The 19,469-nt window shown below is 39.5% G+C and overlaps 1 protein-coding gene across 4 annotated transcripts in view; it reads right to left on the minus strand.

Annotated features, from left to right (window-relative positions):
• Positions 1-19,469, minus strand: part of TRIM2 (tripartite motif containing 2) — a 40,945-nt gene that overhangs the window by 5,785 nt on the left and 15,691 nt on the right. For 3 of the 4 annotated variants that reach the window (XM_050895886.1, XM_050895885.1, XM_050895882.1), the window contains 4 exons: positions 12,247-12,350; positions 10,771-10,938; positions 4,267-4,435; positions 2,531-2,601 (listed from right to left, as the gene is read on the minus strand). In XM_050895886.1, coding sequence (XP_050751843.1) covers positions 2,531-2,601; positions 4,267-4,435; positions 10,771-10,938; positions 12,247-12,350 — 512 coding nt within the window. Of the gene's footprint in view, positions 1-2,530; positions 2,602-4,254; positions 4,436-10,770; positions 10,939-12,246; positions 12,351-19,469 lie in introns of all 4 variants that reach the window. The other variant, XM_050895884.1, reaches the window with a different exon arrangement.

The raw sequence follows: 19,469 nt of genomic DNA on the forward strand, positions 1-19,469 counted from the left end.
ACACACAGAAGATGGGAGAAAAGGTGCCCATCTCTCCCTCCAGCTCCATTACACCATACGGTATTTCCCTTCTCACTTCAGATCTGATTCAGCTCAGACACAGAGGTGGAGGGCCCCAGGAACCCTTCTGCAGCTTGTGCATCTTGAATTAAGAAGAGCTGAGTGCAGATACGGTACTGGGAGCCAGTCCTACAGAAACAGAACTGAGCAGATGCACTCTCCTCTGACTTTCATAATGTAACACATATTGAAAATCATGGCATGCTGCTCTCTGTATAGACAGTTCAGCAACTGAATTCTCTGTCATGGTAACAGGTTTAGACAGCAGAAAGATAGAACCGATCAATGACTATTCTGTCAGTGACCTGGATGCAGCAATGGGACCAAGTGAGATACAGGATGTGTCATTTACATAGTACCATAGCTATCTCTATCTGTTTTGGTCCATCTTGGACCCAGGCCCAGCTGTGCCACAAGGTCCAACAGCGTTCTTAGAGACCGGCTGCGGCTTGCACAAGAAAATGCAAAGACCTGACAAGTGCCAAGTGCATAATGAAGTGCTAAGAAGGTGGAAGATGTGAGGAAAACGTCCTATTCTTGAACACCCACAGTGAACAGAGAAAAAGCATTTGGGGGAGGAAATTAATGAAGTACCAGGTTGGTGCCTCAGATGATTAAAGGAAGTAGAAAAAAGTCAACTAATAAAAAGCCAGGCAAAGATGTATTGCTCTCTCCCTGGGTTAAAATGGGGATGGTGAGTGACCGAATGAGAGAGAAGCCTACATTGAGTAGGATTTTCCATAGAAGATGCCTGAAGAAAGGAACGCACTTTAAGGTTAATGGGGGAGGGAGGATAGTGTTGCTGAGTGAAGATGTTTAATTCAAGACACTGGTGGCAGGAAGAGGCTTTGGGACTTATAAGAGTGAAATGTATTTATTTATTTATAAATTTATTTATTATTTAAAACAAAATGTACTCTCTGCTCTTTTCCCCACCATCTAACAAAAGATAACAGCATCACCCAGATTATAAATTACTCTCTGGCATGTCAACAATTATCTGTACCAATTTAGAGAATACTACAAAAATAAGAATCTTTTCCAGTTAGTACCAAATTGTAACAAATAACATTTTTATCCCACTGAGTCACACCATAGACAGATGGGAACACTCTGTTCTCATTAGGAATGCAATAATTATAAATTCTCTAAGATGCCACACTTCTTGCATCTCTTCACTTGCTTTTTTTCATTTTAGTTTGCCATTATTGTTAACTCTCTCCAGGCTTTCTTGTTACTACGGTAAGCCCTGCTGGTGGAGGGGTAGTTTATGGAGTCATAGGCCTCCTGCTGCTAAACCACGTAAACAATCTGCTTTAGGGCTCCTGCAGCAGTCTTGGTTTCTTTGTTGTAATCCAAACCACATGAGTTGCTACTTCCTCTCTAATTCCAAAAGGATACAAGAGCAAGGTCACTATTCAAAAGCTAGATGATTCAGCACCGCTCAGGAGATGAGGGTGCCTATGCTCAGACAGTGATTTCCTATTTCAGGTGAATATATGAGTCATCACTTCAGTTATGAACACTGAAGAACTGGACTGAGAGTTCATCTTTGTGTTCAATCAGAACAGGCAGCCATTAGGCAAAATCCCAGGGATTTCACTGGTGCGTGGGACCAGCAGACATGGCCTGAGAACCCGGGTAGGACAGCATTCTGCTGCCCGTGTCCTGCTGCTGCTGCTGCTGCTGCTGCAGGTTGAGGGAGGGAAAAAGAGCATGGAAAGTGACTGAAAGGGAATGTCACGGCCTGAAAACAAACACACACAGGTGAGTAATTTCTAAAATGGCCTGTAGCTCCTTCATATACATTTTCCACCACATGACATCTCAACATGTATCCTTGTTTTGGTTTATTATTGGGACAAACAAATATACCACCCCATCTTACCATAACTGTTTAACAGGCCATGAGTCAGGACTTCCCGTGGGTGTTAGGAGTAGTGGCCGGTTCTGCCCAGTGCAGGAAGTACTGGATGAAAACTGATGGTCTGTGTTACACAGTTGTTACAAGTATCGGGTTGTAAATGGGTCCAGTAATCTTAAAGCTTATAGGTATGGAAGTAAAGATTGTCAGCTATCTTTACTTCATTATAATTTTATTCAACGAGAAATGTGGGAAGCTTTTACTGGGAAATACAAAAGCAGTTACCAGACTTACTTAAAATAGGAAAGAACATAGGGTAAATAACAGGCTTGGCAGAGAGCTAATAAATATAACTAAGTTGATATTATTTATCTCAGGTACAACTTATGTTTAAGCAATTGAGAACATTATAGTGGCACCAAAGGCGATGGATTATATCTCCATTAAGCAATGCACTGCATGCAAAGGTCTCTGAATGTGCAGTCCTTATATCAGACCTCATACATATAGACTGTGATCTCTTTGTTTTTAAAAATACTTTATTTTCCCCAAGAAAGTACCATGATAAAATAAAAAGCTTTCCAAGTTGCCATTAATTGACAGTACCTTGACAGAATGGTTATGAAAATCTGTAACAATAATTTCATTGTTGCTGTTTACAGCTGCAAAATGAGGACCTGCAATGCAGAGGAAGAAAAAAAAATAATAAAAATAATAATACCACTAAATCAAAAAGTTTGCTTAAATCAAAAAAATTATTCAGCCTGCCAGAATATTATATTTGGCTTCTGAGCAATAATAGTCAAACTGGGAATATCAATTTTAAATTAAGAGTAATTTCATTTCATGTTTTAAACAGCTCAGCATGCCCTTTTGTAAACACAATTTCTTTTTCAACCGGTTGTCAGCTAGTGTTATCAATAAGCATTGTTCATTCCTTCCTCTCTCATATACAGATGACTATGTAGATATTTATGTGCTTATTAACAAGAAAAAACATGTAGTGCTTAGGCATAAAGTTGTGTATACACTGAAAATAGCTCTCAGAAATGTTCATATAAAGTCTTAATTGAAATCTTCTATGCTTTGCGTGCTCACTTCTTACAAGCATTTGCGCAAACAAGTTTTAGGATAAATACAAAAGTTACTTAGAAAAACACTGTCAGGGAAAAAAGTGCATTTTTTGGTTTACTTTGTGTGTTGAACTATGTGTGCAAACTTGAATAAAAAACAAATGGTAGCTTGAAAACAGGCAAGTACCTGAATCAAAATACTTGGCGCTATTTTGAGTTATTAAACAGATCAGAACTCAGTTTCAATTCTCACAGTACATCAGTGTAAACTATAAAAAGGGTGAAAACCTTTACACTGAAAACATTCAAGTAATGACAGTTCACCTGTTTATGTAGCCTGCCACCAAGGAGAGGCGATACATTTCTCAAATTGCACTGTTACAGAGTATTTGCACATTTATTTTCAGGAGGTATTCTTACAAATTTTACAATGAAAGAAATTGGACATACCCAGAAAATTTTGGTGACACTTAGCTGTGTTAGAGCCAAAGCTCTCATAAATTATATATATGGCATTTGTGCCATAAGAGTGCAAGAGATCTCAAGTCAGATAAAAGCAGTTATACCACTGATGCCTTTTCTCTCTTATGCTGTGAACCAATCAGAACATCAGACCAATCTATAACTACTTATTCAGAGTGACCCAACACCTGCAAAATGACCTGCATATGTAACTTGGCATTCTCAGTTCAAATTTTGAAAGAACAGCTATTCACTCAAAATGTATCAGGTTTTTTTTTAAACTTAATTGCATGTTCTAATTGAAAGACACCATGTGCAAGCAGTCAGTTGAATATAAGTGGCAATTTCCCCAAACTGGCATTTTCTCTTTGCATAACTGTGTCTTCCTGATCTCAATCTTAATACTATCCCATTACACTAATTTTCTAATGGGAAGATACCACTTAGGGCATTGGTTAATGTATACCTGATCATGTTGATTATCATGAACAGCTGAATGTGGGCATTACAAAGCATTTATAAAATGCTAGTTAAGATCTGTCTTTCTTGGGTCACTGATCTGAAATGCTTCCAGGCACAGAGAAGTAGATAAAACAGTCTGGTTACAGCTACATTTGCAGAACAGATGTTGCAGTCTTCCTGACCAATTAAACAAATGGTAAAGTGAACAGGAGCTGTATGTTTAGTAGAACCGTTCCCCCACAGGAAAAACGAGTAGGATATAGCGTCTTCAACATGCTCAAACATCATGCAAATGTGAGCAGAAGAGGCAAGAAAAGGGGATTTACATATTACCATCAAGTGTACCTGCAAACTGCTTGTCACCATTTCCTCGACTACCGAACCTGGTGACGATTTTCCCGTTCGGCTGGAAGATGAAGACACAGCATGCTTTATTGTCCACTACAATGATGTGTCCATTACGATCCACAGAAACACCTTTAGGGCCCATGAGCTTTCCAGACCCAATTTTGGCCTAAAAAGGAAAACACAAAACAGGAAAATATGTTGGCATGATAGAAATAAGTTAGTACGGTTCAAAGATTGTATTACAGGCACACAGCGGGACGGAGAGACATTTTTGTCATCAAAAGTTTCCCAGAGGAAAGTGATTGTTTTTATCAGCTCTTATTGTGTACTTCATATTTTTTTCTTCAGCTGAAAATAAAGACTGCTTTCTGTATGTCCCTTCTAGAGCGGAAAATCTGCCACCTCAGCAACTGAGTCCAAATATACAACTCATGAAAAATACAATCATCAGATTTGTGTGTCTTGATAAACAACAGCATCTGTCAAAAACCATCACAAATGGCTGTATAGCCAGCACTAGTGTACCAGCAGGATAGGCAGACAGGCATAAAGGACTTCTGCCTCCTATTGCATGCTATTCCTGAGTCCAACGACCACCTGGTTATGGACGGGGAAACAGGCCTTTACCACTGCCTGCTACATCAAAGCAGTCAGAGCTCACTCTTGGAGCATCAGAGCTGGGTGGGATGTAGGCTATGATGTCCTCTTGCCTTTCTTGGGTCAATGAGACACCATGCAGCTTCTGAGTGCTCTTGGAAAGAATCTGAGCAGAGCTAAAGCTCAGGCTAACCTCTATATCTTCCACCAGATCCACGTGAGATTGCTTCACTTGCTGCTTAGACACATGAAGTGTCAGCTGAAACCTGCAAAGGAGATAGGATCGTGCTGCCAAACAGCAAATAAAGTAATCTTTGAAACACTAAACAAATCAAAGCTTGCTCCTGTCTTAGGTAAATAAAATTATTTCCATCATTTTAAATAGGCCTTGTGACTACCAAAAACATCTGCCAGCATAATCAGCAACAGGAGGGGAATTGTATACAATATTCCATATTGTATCAATGGAAAAACCTTCAGTGGAGATGAGGTGGATCTCACACACAGTGAATTATTTGGAAAGGCTAGAGAGCTGTCAAAATAAATCAGAAAATGTTAGAAGCATTCTTTAGGAGGATCAAAAAGAAGGAGATCTAAGAAGGGGATCTAAGCAACAGCATCCCATCCAGCCCAGAGCAAGCAGAAATTGAGGCAAAGCCTTCAAAGAACCCAAGAGCTACCCGGGCATATACCCAAGAAGATTCTGGGATCACTTTGCAACCCATTTCACATTTTTCACCATTCTGCTCTTTTTTCAGGCAGAGATTCTAGAAACTGGTTTAATCTGCATAAAATCAGTTGAGTTTTGACCTTTCATTTAAAAAAAAGTTACACAAATACCACCTAATTGTTTGGGGGTTTTGTTGGTGGAATGCAGCAAATTGCTTTCTGGTTTTGGTTGGGTTTTTTTAAATGATGGACAGATTTGGAAGCAGTTATCCAGGTTGGTTCCAAAAGTCTGGTCTCCTGCCAGCCTCTTTACTGTGCTGGACAGGCAATCCACCGAACAGGCTGTGTTGAAATTATGGATCCCAGAACTTTCAGATCCTGTAGTAATTTGTGAGAGACACATCCTACAAACTGAGGTCCGTCTCTTTGGTGGAGAACATAATTTTGTGTTTCCATTGGAATTTGAATGAAATAGATACTAAGATATTAGTCTTCTTTATGAAACAAGACCATTTTTAACCTCACTGCCTTTGCAGGGTGGGACTGATCACCACCTAGAACAAGCAATGCTTCTGACTTCTCTGCCCCTCTCCCCTCCCTCCTGCAAGTGGTGAGGAGTAGCTGAAGCTCTGTTAGTCTGTGATTAACTATCAAGGTGGGACAGATTGCAGGGTATGGAGAAGATCCATTACCTAACTCATTTCGCTCAATTCCCTAATGTTTTCAAGCAAACAACCATGTTAGTATCTGAAGGAGCTCAACTACCCTTAGTAAGCCCCATGCTCCTATTCCATGGTACATTCTCATGGGTGGGGTTGCAGGTAAAAATAGGAGCCATCCTCAAATACAGCCATCTAGGTTCCCTGAGGCTGCCTGGTACAAAGTCACCAGCATTACTACACAACCTCTTTCAGTCTCAAATAAAGACAACTCCAGGGAGTAAATCTTGCAGCTTCAAGGCTATGCTTAGCCAACATGCAATGATCATGTGTCTGTTTTATGTTCAGGTACATACACTGTTATAAATTGCTAAATATTTAGGCAAAAAGTACCTAATTAAATCATGCTAAAATATCCCCAGGGAAAACTATTAAAAATGACTTTGTATTCACCAGGGGAAAGATATGAGCAGACCTACAAAATGTATTCAGGGTTGCATAACAACAAAGCAGCAAAAACATAAACCAAATGCAAATCAGTAGATGTATTTCCTTTGGGGTGATTAAATCATATTCCCTTCTTTCCGCTGGGATGCCCATGTGTTTGTCTGCTTGTGCATTGCACCACCTCCTTACCATCTTTCCAGGATTCCTATGGAAAAATGAGTCAGACTCATGAGTACAGTGTCTTCCTGCCCATATAAATACATATGGAAAAAAATCATGAATAAATCACGTACTACATTAATGGGCACTCAGTGCTGAGAAGAGTAATAAAAACCACTATTCTTAGGCCAGGATTTAAAATATAATTTGCAGGCAGCAATAAATTATGCCCAGCTAGAGTTTGCAGCGCTTTTTACTAAAAATCTCTGTTTCCAGTTTAGATCAAAATATGCTGATGACACATTACTGGGTCTGGCTGAACAGATGCTTTGTATATTTTTATTTCAGAAGGTTTCTTAGAATTATAGGTTTGATTATTTAGAACAGAACATTATGAAACCCAGTCACTCCTGCTAAGTGTATGAATAGAAGTATTTTCAGACTTTTCTGCCATTAGAAATGAATAAAGTATAATGAATCATCTGAACCCTTAATACAAATAATGTGTTTAATTGAATTCAGTCAAGGACATTATGTCCCTTATTTTATAGGCTCTTATGAATTTAGACTGGTTTTCAAATATGTGTTTATAAAGTCACCCTACCCAGGTGGAAAATATTCTACTGTGGGATATTCCTAGAGGTAAAAAAATCAGCTAGCCTATATAAAAATTCATAAAGACTTTTCCACTGTAGAAGTAGGTGTGTTAGGGATTTAAGTTTAACTCCACCAATCTTGTTGCTGTCTGAAAGGTTCATGATTGTCAGGAATTAATTTACAGACTTTCAACATACCATCTTTTCCTGTTTGAGAACTTCCCTAATACAGAGATAGAGACAGCTTTGTCACACGTTGCAATGTCGCACAATAAATGGCTTTATCATTCATGTGACTGTCTTAATTCAACTGTGACCACTTAAGCCCACTCCACAGAACTCTTCCTATCTGCACATGCAACCAGCTTCAAGCAGCTCCCTTCTTAATTCTTCTAACGAGACAAGAAAAAAGTCTGACAGATAAAATGTTTCCTTTCATCTTTTCCCACTCATCTAAACTTGATCTTAACTTGACTTGCAGCCCTGTTTGGCTGATAACAAGCTATCTTAGATAGAACCCGTCAAGACTAGGAAGAAAGTACGTCTCTCCTCAGAGGACCAAGAATCGTTCTCTTGGCTCTGTTCTCCAGTTCTTCACTACGTTTGAACACCACCACTGGCACAAAAGCTGATACTGCTGCTTCACCATGCGTTCTCTCCTTAGGCTAGCAGTATGTCTTCTGCAACAGTTTTCTTAAGCAATTTCAGAGTAATTTACAGAGGAGGCCAGCACTGTTATCTGCCTTTTATAGATGAGGAAAATAAAGCACTGGGAAGTGAAATGGAAGATCACTAGTCACCTGTGAGACCTGTGGCATAGCCAGAAACGGAAGCCCAATTCCTAAGACCCTATCTGAGGCTGTATCATTCACAGGATAATGCAGCCTTTCATTTAAGAGACTTGTGTTTTGGTGTAACCTTAGATTAGGGTTTGTCCACCTCTGCATTATGCAAGTTTTACAGCCTTGAGAAAATGGAGCTCTGTCTCTGTTGCTACTAGCAACTGAGGAAGGTGACACTTTTCTGCCTCGCAGTGGAGGTTGCTCGGGTGAGTCAGCTCAGTGCTGTAATGAGTGAGATGCCTGGGCCTGGCTCCAGGGGAAATTTGCCTTCTGGCTCACATGACTATTAAAATGCCGCTAAGGGAGAGTAAGTGTAAGTAAATACAGAAAGAAGGGGACAACAACAAAAATAGTTAGATTAACTTCAAAACAGCCCCTTGATAATGCTGAGTTAACAACTAGCAGACCACCTGCATCAGAGATCATATACAATGACTTGCCAGCACAGTCCTTTGAAGGGAAACACCATTATCCCTTTATCTATCTCTCTATGTATCTTAGCAAGCGTTGCCCAATTTAATCTGACAAAGCCTCTGTAAGAATTACCATTGCCAACACAGAAGAAATTACAAGGCTTTGCCCAGATTCCCACAGGCTAGATCTGTTATATCCATGTCCTGTGCTTCAACTATATGGTTATGCCTGCCCTCCATATATACAATGCTTCTACAAACATTTGTATATTTTTCTCTCATAAATATAGCCTGTTGCATTCAATCTAAAAATAGTATTTTATATCATTGATGTTTCATCTCTCATCTAATCAGTCTAGTCCCAAGAACTATAAAGTCCGATTCATTAACTTGTATTAACCACACAAACATTGCCAACTTTACATAGCTCTTGCAATCCAACAAAAACATTGACTAAAACCAAAGCTAGGCTCCACGTCAGAGGAACTACCTTAATAATTCATTTTTTTCAATACCTGTCTTCCTGCTGGTAGTGTATAGCACGTAGGGTCCAGGCTCCTCCAGAGCCATGGCTTTTTCCTCCAGAGCTGGCACCACCCAAAATACTGGATTTACAGCATGTCTTGAGAAGGAAGGAAAACAAGCCCTCCATGCTCTGTGTCCAGATCAAGCCAGATCACATTAAAGATGTTAATAATTATTTAAAACACACTTAGGTTACTCAGAGTATTTGGATTCTTAACTAAATTACATCTTTCTTTGGTTTTGTTTTGGTGTCTTCATTTCATTCAAGGTTTTCCTGCGTAGCTGTACATTTTCAAAACTACTTGACAAGGAAAATCACATACTCTCTGCAAATGCAAGTAATTTGTATTTTTTTAACACTTGCATTGCATATTAGCATTGTTTTATTTTAGCTTCAAGTCTACACAGGATCTGGATACTTTTAAAAGCATACGCGTCTGTTTCCCAGATGGAGGTCACTGAGGACTATGCAAGCACAATTGCCTATTTGCTGTAGCATTCATCACTTTGCAAGACTACTCAAAGGAAGGCCATTTCTTGGTACACACGTGAGCAGCTCAGGCCCTGAGCTTTTTGGTCATTAGGCTGCCAGAAAATTAGCCAAACACGCAATTTCACTCCAATGCAGGACTCTAGAACTAAGTAACTGTGATAGAAATTTCCCTGCAGGTCCTTTATCTCACTGAAAAGTGTGTACTGCTAACCTCTGCTATAGGTGGCTATTTCTAGCATGCATCACCAAACTCGGTAGCATGCATTCAGAGAACAGGACCAAATGGAGGCAACCTTTAATTCTCTCTGGAATTGCACCTGAACCCAAGCGAAACAAGTATTGCAGGTTGGCAAGCATCAGTGTAGTGTAGTAGCTGCCTTCTTATTTTACTCCTATTAAAGAGATCAGAGTTGCTATGAAAAGAAGACATGCGCTTTTCTCAGAACTTCTGATTTCTGAAACCTAAGACATTATTACTGCCTTCCAGTTTTTCCAGTGCACATCACCCCACCTAAAACACTCCTGTCTATGCTGTAGCACTGGAACAACATCCTGGGTTGCGCTTCCTTGCATTTATTACCAACAGGATCATACATGAATTACACACTTGATTTGCTGATACGTATGGAGTAAACAGAGGAAGTCGTCATCAGTCTGCTACCTTATTTTTCTCCTCCATAAGTCACTGAAGAGCCTCATGTCCTCTTCATAAGTTTTTATGTCTGTCTGTGTGTATATACATATATGCACACACCTTTCTGTATAATCAGAATACTAATGATATGAAGGTTGTTGAACTAGTCCAACTAGACTTGATTACATTAGCTATCCTCGACTATAAGTTATGGAAAGGCATCCAAGCACCTAGTAGAACTGTAAAATGGAACATATAGTCTCTATTTGGTATAACATTAGCATCACAGCTGTGACCTCCTCCTATTAATTATACAACGTGGCTGTGTCACGGGTTTCCACATCACAACAATGGAATTTGGACTAAGTTACAACCAAACTATGTAGTTTCTTGACAAAAAAATCCGTTACTTTGCATTCCTTTGTAAGATGGAGAAAGCTCAGGAGAGTTCACATGGTAACTTGTACCTTAAATTTTCCATCTGATGAGAATATGCTAACCCATTTGTTATCATAATCTGCAATAATGATGTCACCACTGGGATGCACAGCCACTCCTGTTGGCCGCTGCAACTGGCCGGGAGACCTTCCTCGTATGCCAAAACGGCTTTTGAACTGACCATCATTGGAAAATATCTGTAACAGAAAACATTCATTTTAAAATTAAGTCTGCATAATAACATCATCTATTTCTTGGAGTTTAGATTTTAGCAAGTCACTAATGAACACTATAGTCAGGAAGAGAGTTAGGAACATGAAGCACTTCTACATGGTCCATATTTGAAAGTGATATGCCTAATTTAAGAAGAGGCTTCCACCTGGACCCTAATTTCAAAATAAAGAACTTCGCTGCACCTGCATTGCACTGTTTCTTCAGTGATCTCAAAGTACTTCACAAACATTAGTGAATTAAGCTTCACAACGTCCCTCTCAGCTGGAAGGAAGTGGTATTATTCCCATATTAGAAATGAGGAAACTGAGGCACTGAGTGACTCGGCCACAGTCAAACACTAAGTCTGTAGAAAAGATAGGAATAGAAGCTAAAAGAGAATTTCAAAATTTAATTATTTGACTTAGGGATAAGTAATAGGCCATTTCCTGAGAGATGCTTTAGCCATGCAAAATTCAGTCCACTGGTTGTGTCCTCAAGCCAGGTAATTAGACACTGAAGTTTGTCTGAAGTGGCTGCAAATTACAAAGTGTGAGGGTGCTGATGAATATTTGACTCTGTCTCTTTGAAAAGGCCTGGAAATGAGTTCTTACTGCATGTGGCTTACTGGTTCTCGCATACTGAAGAACAAGCCACACACTGCTGCCTTGTTCATTGCTACCACATGGGCAGCCTGAAGAGTGATGACAAATTGCTAATGGTAAAAAAGATACATGGCAAGCAAAAGAAAAAACACAGCTTGATTTTCACACAGGTTACAGAAGCCAAGAAATCATGGGTGTCAGGGGTGCTACCACAGAAAAGATTTGATCACGATATCTGACAGAAAAGTCAATTAAGTAGATTAAAAGCCATTTGAAAATTACATCTACATGTTTATTTTTGTATTTGTATTTGCTTAAGAAATGATCTTTGTGGCACCTTGCCCTAGATTTATATTTGGAAACACAGTGATAAATTTACAATGTAAAATTATATTTACAAAAAGGCATTTTTCCACATTATTGCACCGCTTGTCTTCTTCATTCATTGCCAAACATCATAAGGAAGGGAAATAAACTCTGATATACATACTAGATATAGCGTAGATCTGAAAAACATAGCTCCAGGTCAAGAAGATGGAATGATAATGGATGATAAACAAGTTGAGCTTCCTCTGTATTTTCTGTATCTGCTTGAATTGTACAAAATGTGTCTTTCCTGGACTACAAAGAAGGCAGAGGTGTGGGGGTGGGGAGAAAAAGAAAAATACTGGAAGTGGCATATCCTCATACCTGCACACACTGGTTGTTACTGTCTGCTATTAATATTTTTCCATTTGTAGATGCAGCTACACCTTGAAGATTTGTAAATTCCCCTTTGTTTCTTCCTTTGGTGCCTAAAATTGAACACAAAGCACATAAGAAATCAGGTTAGACAGGACCAATCAGTTAGGACCTAAATGCCAACACATGCATTATTACATCCTTGATCTATAGATTTCTGTTTTGAAGAGTTCTTATCACTGCTACAACTTCAAAGAACCATCTCAGTAACAGATCCACAATTCTAAGTACAAGAAGGGATTGTTCTTACTCTTTGGCATGTATGCCATCTAAGCCCCCATCAACGTAATTACCTCTTTGGCCTTCGCGAATCAAAGTGTTCACAATTTGCCTCTTGCATGAGGGAACTAGTTAAATGTTTTTTCATAAGTGATGGACTTTTTTTAAACTGCAGATTTTTATTCAAGTGAGAAGGCAATGAAAGGGGCAGTACTGTGGGAACATACAGACAGAGGCTAAGAACCTGGACAGATGACAAGATTTTAGTACAATTAACTAAATCTCCTCAGTGAAGTCACAAAGTTGAGATAAACATATCCGTGATTACTTTGGATGGGGCCATTTCAAGACAGGGAAGTTTCCTATTCACTCATACATAGTTTTCAGTCATGGGCTTTAAAAATTCACTTAGAAGGGAAACTCAGATGAAGAACTGGTTTTGAATGATTGGGACATGTGGGCCAATGAAGACCAACACTTGGAGACTGAATGCTTCTGCAAAGACCTTAGATTGTTCTAATAAAGTAGTGTACACACACAGAGGTCCCATTTTTACCCAGGACAAATACAATAGTGATTTACATAGAACTGTAAGTCTTTTCCCCAGTGGCTTAAGGGGATAAGGAGCTGTAAAATGTCAAATTTTCACAAAAGTTCATTAAGTTTAGGTGCCTCATTACTTAGATGTTTGTTCTGAGACGTTCCAAGGAGGGTCACACAGCAAACTGATGTCTTTAAAAGGTCAGCCCTAAAGTGGCTGGTCCAAATTACACCTGGAGAACTAAAACAGTATCCAAATTCCTGCTTTGTTTGTAAAGGAGTCTCAGGGGTCTTTAGACAAGACTGCAATTATGATCTTGGACCCCAAGGTTATTCATAATGAATGAATGAATTTTGAAACAAAAAGACTCTATAAGCTGTTCTTTCCAAGACTTGGATGCAGTGCTGTTTTTCCTGGCGAAGTATTTTTACAAGCATTCACTGGCTGCGTATCAGACATTAATTGGTTTCAATATATGGTTTTAACTGAAAAACTTGTATTTTATTTCAGTCAGTCCAAAATATCCTGGACCTCAGTGATTAAAACTGTTCTGACTGTGATGCTCAATATAAGACATACATATTAGCTCTAATTTGTATTTAGCTTTCATTAGGGATGTGTATGCTCTTAACAGCCCTTCTTCCTGCTGTGGTGATGGCTGTGGGATGCATATTTCCTGTCACTGGCTAACAAGTAACATTTAATTCCTCTGCACTTGGTGCTGCGAGCATGTCCCTTTGTTTCAAGGCTTGTTTTCTTGAACTCCATATGCTCCATCCTCTAAACAAGGCAAATACTTCTCCATTTTTGTACTGCAAGGGGAAAGTACATATTCAGGGAATAGTGAGTTACACACCAATTACATTACCCTCACTTGAGCCATTTCTGTGTATTCTTTTACTAAGCAATGCCTGAGAGATGCATGCAGTAATTTTTTTCCACCATATGCTAATGATAAGTTTCCTTTTTGCCTTTTAGCCAAAGAGAATGGATGAAAAGGGAGAAACATTCCCTTTACTACTGAGAGTAAAGGGAAAACATTTGTTAGAAAAGAGAAGGCGTAAGCTAGAGCATCTGGATCCAACTAGCACAAACTTTATGGAATGTATGCTCTTTACCCTTAGAAAAATGTTCTTGAAAGTCAAGGAATTTCATTTTTAAAAATGAGAGACCTATATAAAGATTTACTCAGAGTGTTCTTCAGTGGGACCTTGTAAACATACATCAAAGGAAAAATAGAAGAAATTACCCAGGAATGCCATAGTCACATTTCACAGTAAGTTTAAGAAACAGTGATTTATTAGCACAGCGCGCAGATGAAATTCAGCTCCATGCAACGTCCTTGTACATAGCGCTTTGCAGCTATTAAACCCATCACATAGGTCCTAATTTGCACACAGGCCTTTATACAGTCCCCTCTGCAGTGGCACAAATTTCTCTGAAGAAGAAAGCTGAGGTTAGTGAAACACAGCTTATTTCCTAACTTATGTTCAAGAGGAAAACAGATAACTTTGAACTTTCTGATTTGAATAATTCACTATGCCAGCAAAGATCTGAATCCAAGCACAGGCAGTGGCAGCAGTTCAGATGATGAGAGGAAAGCTTGTAGTAAAGTATGTCAGCCTCTGGAAATGCAGGCTCCTGCAACTGACTCTGTAGTAACAAAGCTCCTTCCTGTAAGTAAAGATTCCCGCCTTATAAACATACCTGCCTGAGAAAGTCTTCAGCAAATCTTTTAGTGCAAGATACCACCTCTCTGTATCAAGGCACCCCATGCTTTGTCTTCTCTCAGTCATGGGCAGTCACCCATCACTCAGCCTAGCGAGGCGCCAACATTTCAAATGCACAGGGCTGGAACCAGAGGACGGTTGTGGGATCCTCATTCCAGTGTTTCCCAAGCAGCCTGGTTTAGAAATGAAAGCCTGCATCTTTCGTGCCTGTCTTTGCCCAGCCTTACCTCCCTCCTGTTCTGAGCTACTGCAGGGCACAAAGGAGGAAAAGACAGACATTTTACTGCAACTTCTGTGGCAAGCTGCTGGGGATTGGGAGAGGACAGCAGAGTTTTCAAAAGGGGAAGGCTGAACAGAGTTATTAGGAAGCAAATCTGTGGCCTGTGGAATAGCTCCTTTTATACCATCTTTGTATACAGCTAATAAACAATCAGATTTGCCTTAGCCCTATCTAATTCCTTCTGGTATTACTGAGTGTAGCCTGCACAAACCAATTAATTTAACTTTGAAGATATGCTTTCAACAAAAAAGTATCCATTTTCAGCTCAAGACAATCTAGCACACATAAAATGCTTCATAATTTCAATCTTTTATTCTTGCACAATAGAGGCCAGATTGAATCTCACCAAAAAGAAGGGGGGGGGGGAATCTAAAAGCCCATTAACATCACAGGAGATGTTAAAAATTACATCATGTAACTGCAATAAAAATCTGATCTGTAAGTGCTGGGCATCTGGACAAACCTGTTGTACAATGTACATTTTTGATGCTCATAGTAAGAGAAGGAGTGTTTTTTGCTTTCTAAGTTTTACAAATATGAATAATAACCTCCCTGCTTGCTAACCTAGATTTACCAGCTTCCTAAAACACAAATTAAAACCATGTCACTGCCCTCAGCAGGAAGGGAATGGATTCAGAGAGAAAAAAACCTTGCAGAAAGATTACAGATTAACGGGGAGACTTTAGAGGTTGCAAGTAGCCATAACCTGGTGTGTGAGTACCATTTCTTTCCTGCCTACAACACTTCAAATACTTCTTCTTGGACTGTTCTCTATGTTGTACTGAAAAAAAGGATAAAACTAAACAGCATGGAAAGGTCTACATACATAGTGCATAGACAGGTATCAAGGAGTTGTTTTCTTGTTCCTTAGCTTCGTTTCGTTTTTCCTCAGAGAGCCAAAAGATACTTAGTCAAATCTTACATGTTATGAGGATATGATGCCCTCTCTCATAATAGATACAGCTGAAACACAAAAGGCTCTGTAGTAAAACTGCACCGAATCAGATTGTTAACAAGCTATGTGATTATTGTAAAATAAATTTCAGTGTTTCTAATCCAAGTTCCCATGCAAATCTAAGTTTTAAAATCAATCAGTCTGTTGGATGAAGGCACACAGTGTTTGTAACCTTTAAAGAGGAATGAATAATTCAGCAGGAACTCTGGCAGATACTCGCACACACTGTTGGTAGTGAAGTTTGGGCCGATTTATATTAATTTGCTTTACACAGCATCTGTCCCTAAAAGTTTGGCCAACACTGCCTCCAAGTCTTGCTTGTGTAGCAGAGCCCCTGCCGCCACAGCTAGGTATGCACAAATCCTAGGGGTAGGTGCACCTCAGAAGCAGTTCTTTGCTGGTACAGCAGCAAAACCCCGAATGACATGAGTTGAACCAAGACCAGGTCTCTGTCGTCAGGACATCAGACCCACGCTGGGGATTTTGCCAGCAATGTGATGTCAGAATTCTTCACCCCCTGTCCAATACAGGTATGACTGCAAAACTATGCAATGTAGGCCTGGCCAAATTTCACACTGGCCATCACAAACCCATAAAGAGTTCATGACAAGCCTCAGAGGGATTTGAGCTAATAAACTGAAAAATTAAATTCTATTTCCCCATTAGTAGGCATTCCTATTTCTACAGAAATATAAATTCTGTATAGAAAACATCTTGCTATTTCATACTACTTATTAATGGGTTTGTTCCAGAGTTCTGAAATAGAAAATGAAGAACAAGTGATTAAAGTGTGTCAGAGGGGCCTCGGCATTTCATGTATCATACTTCTGCACTACAGGGAACACATACACATCCCTTCCTTCTCCAATGCCCTTAGCCAGGCTGTAATTTGGCCAGGGCAGGACCTTGCTGGAAAGGTAGAGAAGGGATGGGTGAATGGGAGGAAGCAGATGCTGCTTGCTACAGGGAGAAGGTTTCTCTGGACCATCCATACAAGGGGGCTAACTGCAGTTGGAAAAATACATGTTTTTTCAAGGCGATGTGTACCCATATAACCCACTTGTATTTTTGTAAAAGCTCAAAAAAATACCTATCTGTAGGCAGCGCTGTTCCTTTCCAACAGGAAAATCCAATACAGCGTTTCAGGCAGAGGCCTTCAGAGAAAATTAAGGAAGAAACACCTGATGAAGAATCCCTTTGCTCCCCCTAAGCCTGCTTTTAAACTGCACTAAAGCTATTACTACATAAGCCTTTTTCATGAGTTTTTATGTGGAGTAAATTTACAATAAGGCTCCTATTTGCTTTCAGCATTGATAACAGACCAGAAGATGACATCCACACCTAGTAAGGAGGCTGACAGAAGGTACTGTTAAAGGCACTTTTTTTTTTTTTAAATCAGAGTGAATTACACACATTAAATGTACCAGCTAAACTTAGATGCTCAGTTACATGACTGAACAGACAACTAAACACAGTCTGAGGAAAAGGAAAATTGAACTTTCTAGCAGAGCGCCAACTCTTCATCTGGCTGTATCTGATGCCAATCTCAAGTATAAATAAATGAAGAGAAAAAGCAGTTAAAGTGGGAAATAGCACCACTACTGCTAAACAGTGTCAAAGAACCCAGTCATGAAAAGTGCTGGAAGACAAAAAATACCAAGGCATACGGCACAGCATGGCAGAGCTAGAGCACAAGATGGGGTCCTGGACAGAGTAGCTAACTGATACCACCCATGGCTCTTAACCCTCCTTTGGAGGACATGGGAGAGATTTACCAGGGAAGGTGGAAATGGCTGACACTGTGAACATCCCTCACCTCCATTTACCTTTGCTCAGCATGGGTCTAAGGCACAAAAGCAGGGTAACAGAAAAGAGCCTTCCCTCTCACTTTAGTGCTCCCTACCTCCACTTGTAGAGATAGCAAAAACCATTGCGCAACAATTATTTTCTGGGTATCATAAGCATATTCTTGTTTTCATTTGTATAAACTAAGTACACGCTACACAGATACTGCATGGACACACTCTTAGAGATCACGCCTGTTTAAAAAAAATTTTAAAAAGGTTGAGGATATAAATTATTGAGAGAGAAGAGGAGGAAGCAAGAAATACTCTGTTCTTGTAAATAATGAATTACACGAATGTATGAATGTGCAGTCAATAGCTTGACCTTAAAATGTCTGAATAGAACCACATGCCATTTTAAAAGCCATGAATAACACAGAATTGCCAAAAGATACAATGCACAATTCCCCATGAACAAAAGCACTTAACTGTACTAATGTTGTATTAATGCTATCTCTGTTAATACTTGCACAAGAACAATCTCCTGCTAGGAGCTGATCAATTTACTTGTGCATAAAAGCCCATACATCAGCACATATACAAGAGCATACTCCGTATACTTGGATGCCCATAGGAATATTACAGTATGGTTCTCCAACACAGCTGTATGAGCTTCTGGCAGCCCAAATATAAGATTTATCTTGCCCAGTTTAAAATACAAATCCAGATTTGGCCAGGGCTATCAGAGGAATTCAACAATGGGTTCAAAATAGAGATACACAGTTGTGTTGGAAAACAGTGATAAACTTTCTTTTACATTACCTCATCAACAAATGAACCAAACCTTAACTTTTCTAAGTGAGCTGAAACTGGAACTAAATGAACTCTTAAATCTGTGAAGGCAATCCCTGTGAAAATGTCAGAACTTTTACCTGTCTTTATTCATTTCGCATATTTTGGAAGAGTGTAAAAAGCTAGAGCATTACAGCTGCAATGGCTTAAGAGACCTTTCAGACAATGCACTCATAAGCCCACAGAAGCCCAGAGGGACATCTCTATGTAGGGTCATTCTGTGAAATGAGTGGCTGAGAACTGAACATGTAATAGGATGAAGTATTACTCTTAGCTCAGTTTTTCAAGAAAATAGCGATCCATATATCCCAAATGTGGACACTCCTGACAGGTTTCATCAAGCAAAAGCTCGGAGACGTGCGTAGCTCTTGTTCTAATTATTCTCTCTTCTTTTTTGGGGGGGTAGAGTGGTGAAGAAGGGGAGGAGGCAGAACTCCAAAATAAAGCACATGGTCATGATTGCATCACAACAGAAAGAAAGGGCACTGCACTTTTTGGAAAACATTTAAGACTTCTAAGAGTGTATGGTGTGTTGGAGAGAATAGTTAAAAAAAATCCGACAAACACCACCACCACCAAAACCCAAACCAGAGCCATACCACTGTTTGGTAGTCAGGCTAGAAACTGCTCACTAGAAGCAAGGGATACAGAAGCAGAAATTAGAAGCTGCAATCACTTGAATCCATACCAAAAGATTTGTAATAAGAATATTAACAGTTTTTAAATAATTTCAGGACTTTTTTGGGTTTTGGGTTTTTTTAAGTATTTAGCTCTACAATTTCCACACCAGGACAAATTAATGCTTGGCATA

The sequence above is a fragment of the Gymnogyps californianus genome, chromosome 4 (genome assembly GCF_018139145.2).
Source record: "Gymnogyps californianus isolate 813 chromosome 4, ASM1813914v2, whole genome shotgun sequence".
In the NCBI taxonomy this organism is placed as follows: Eukaryota; Metazoa; Chordata; class Aves; order Accipitriformes; family Cathartidae; genus Gymnogyps; species Gymnogyps californianus.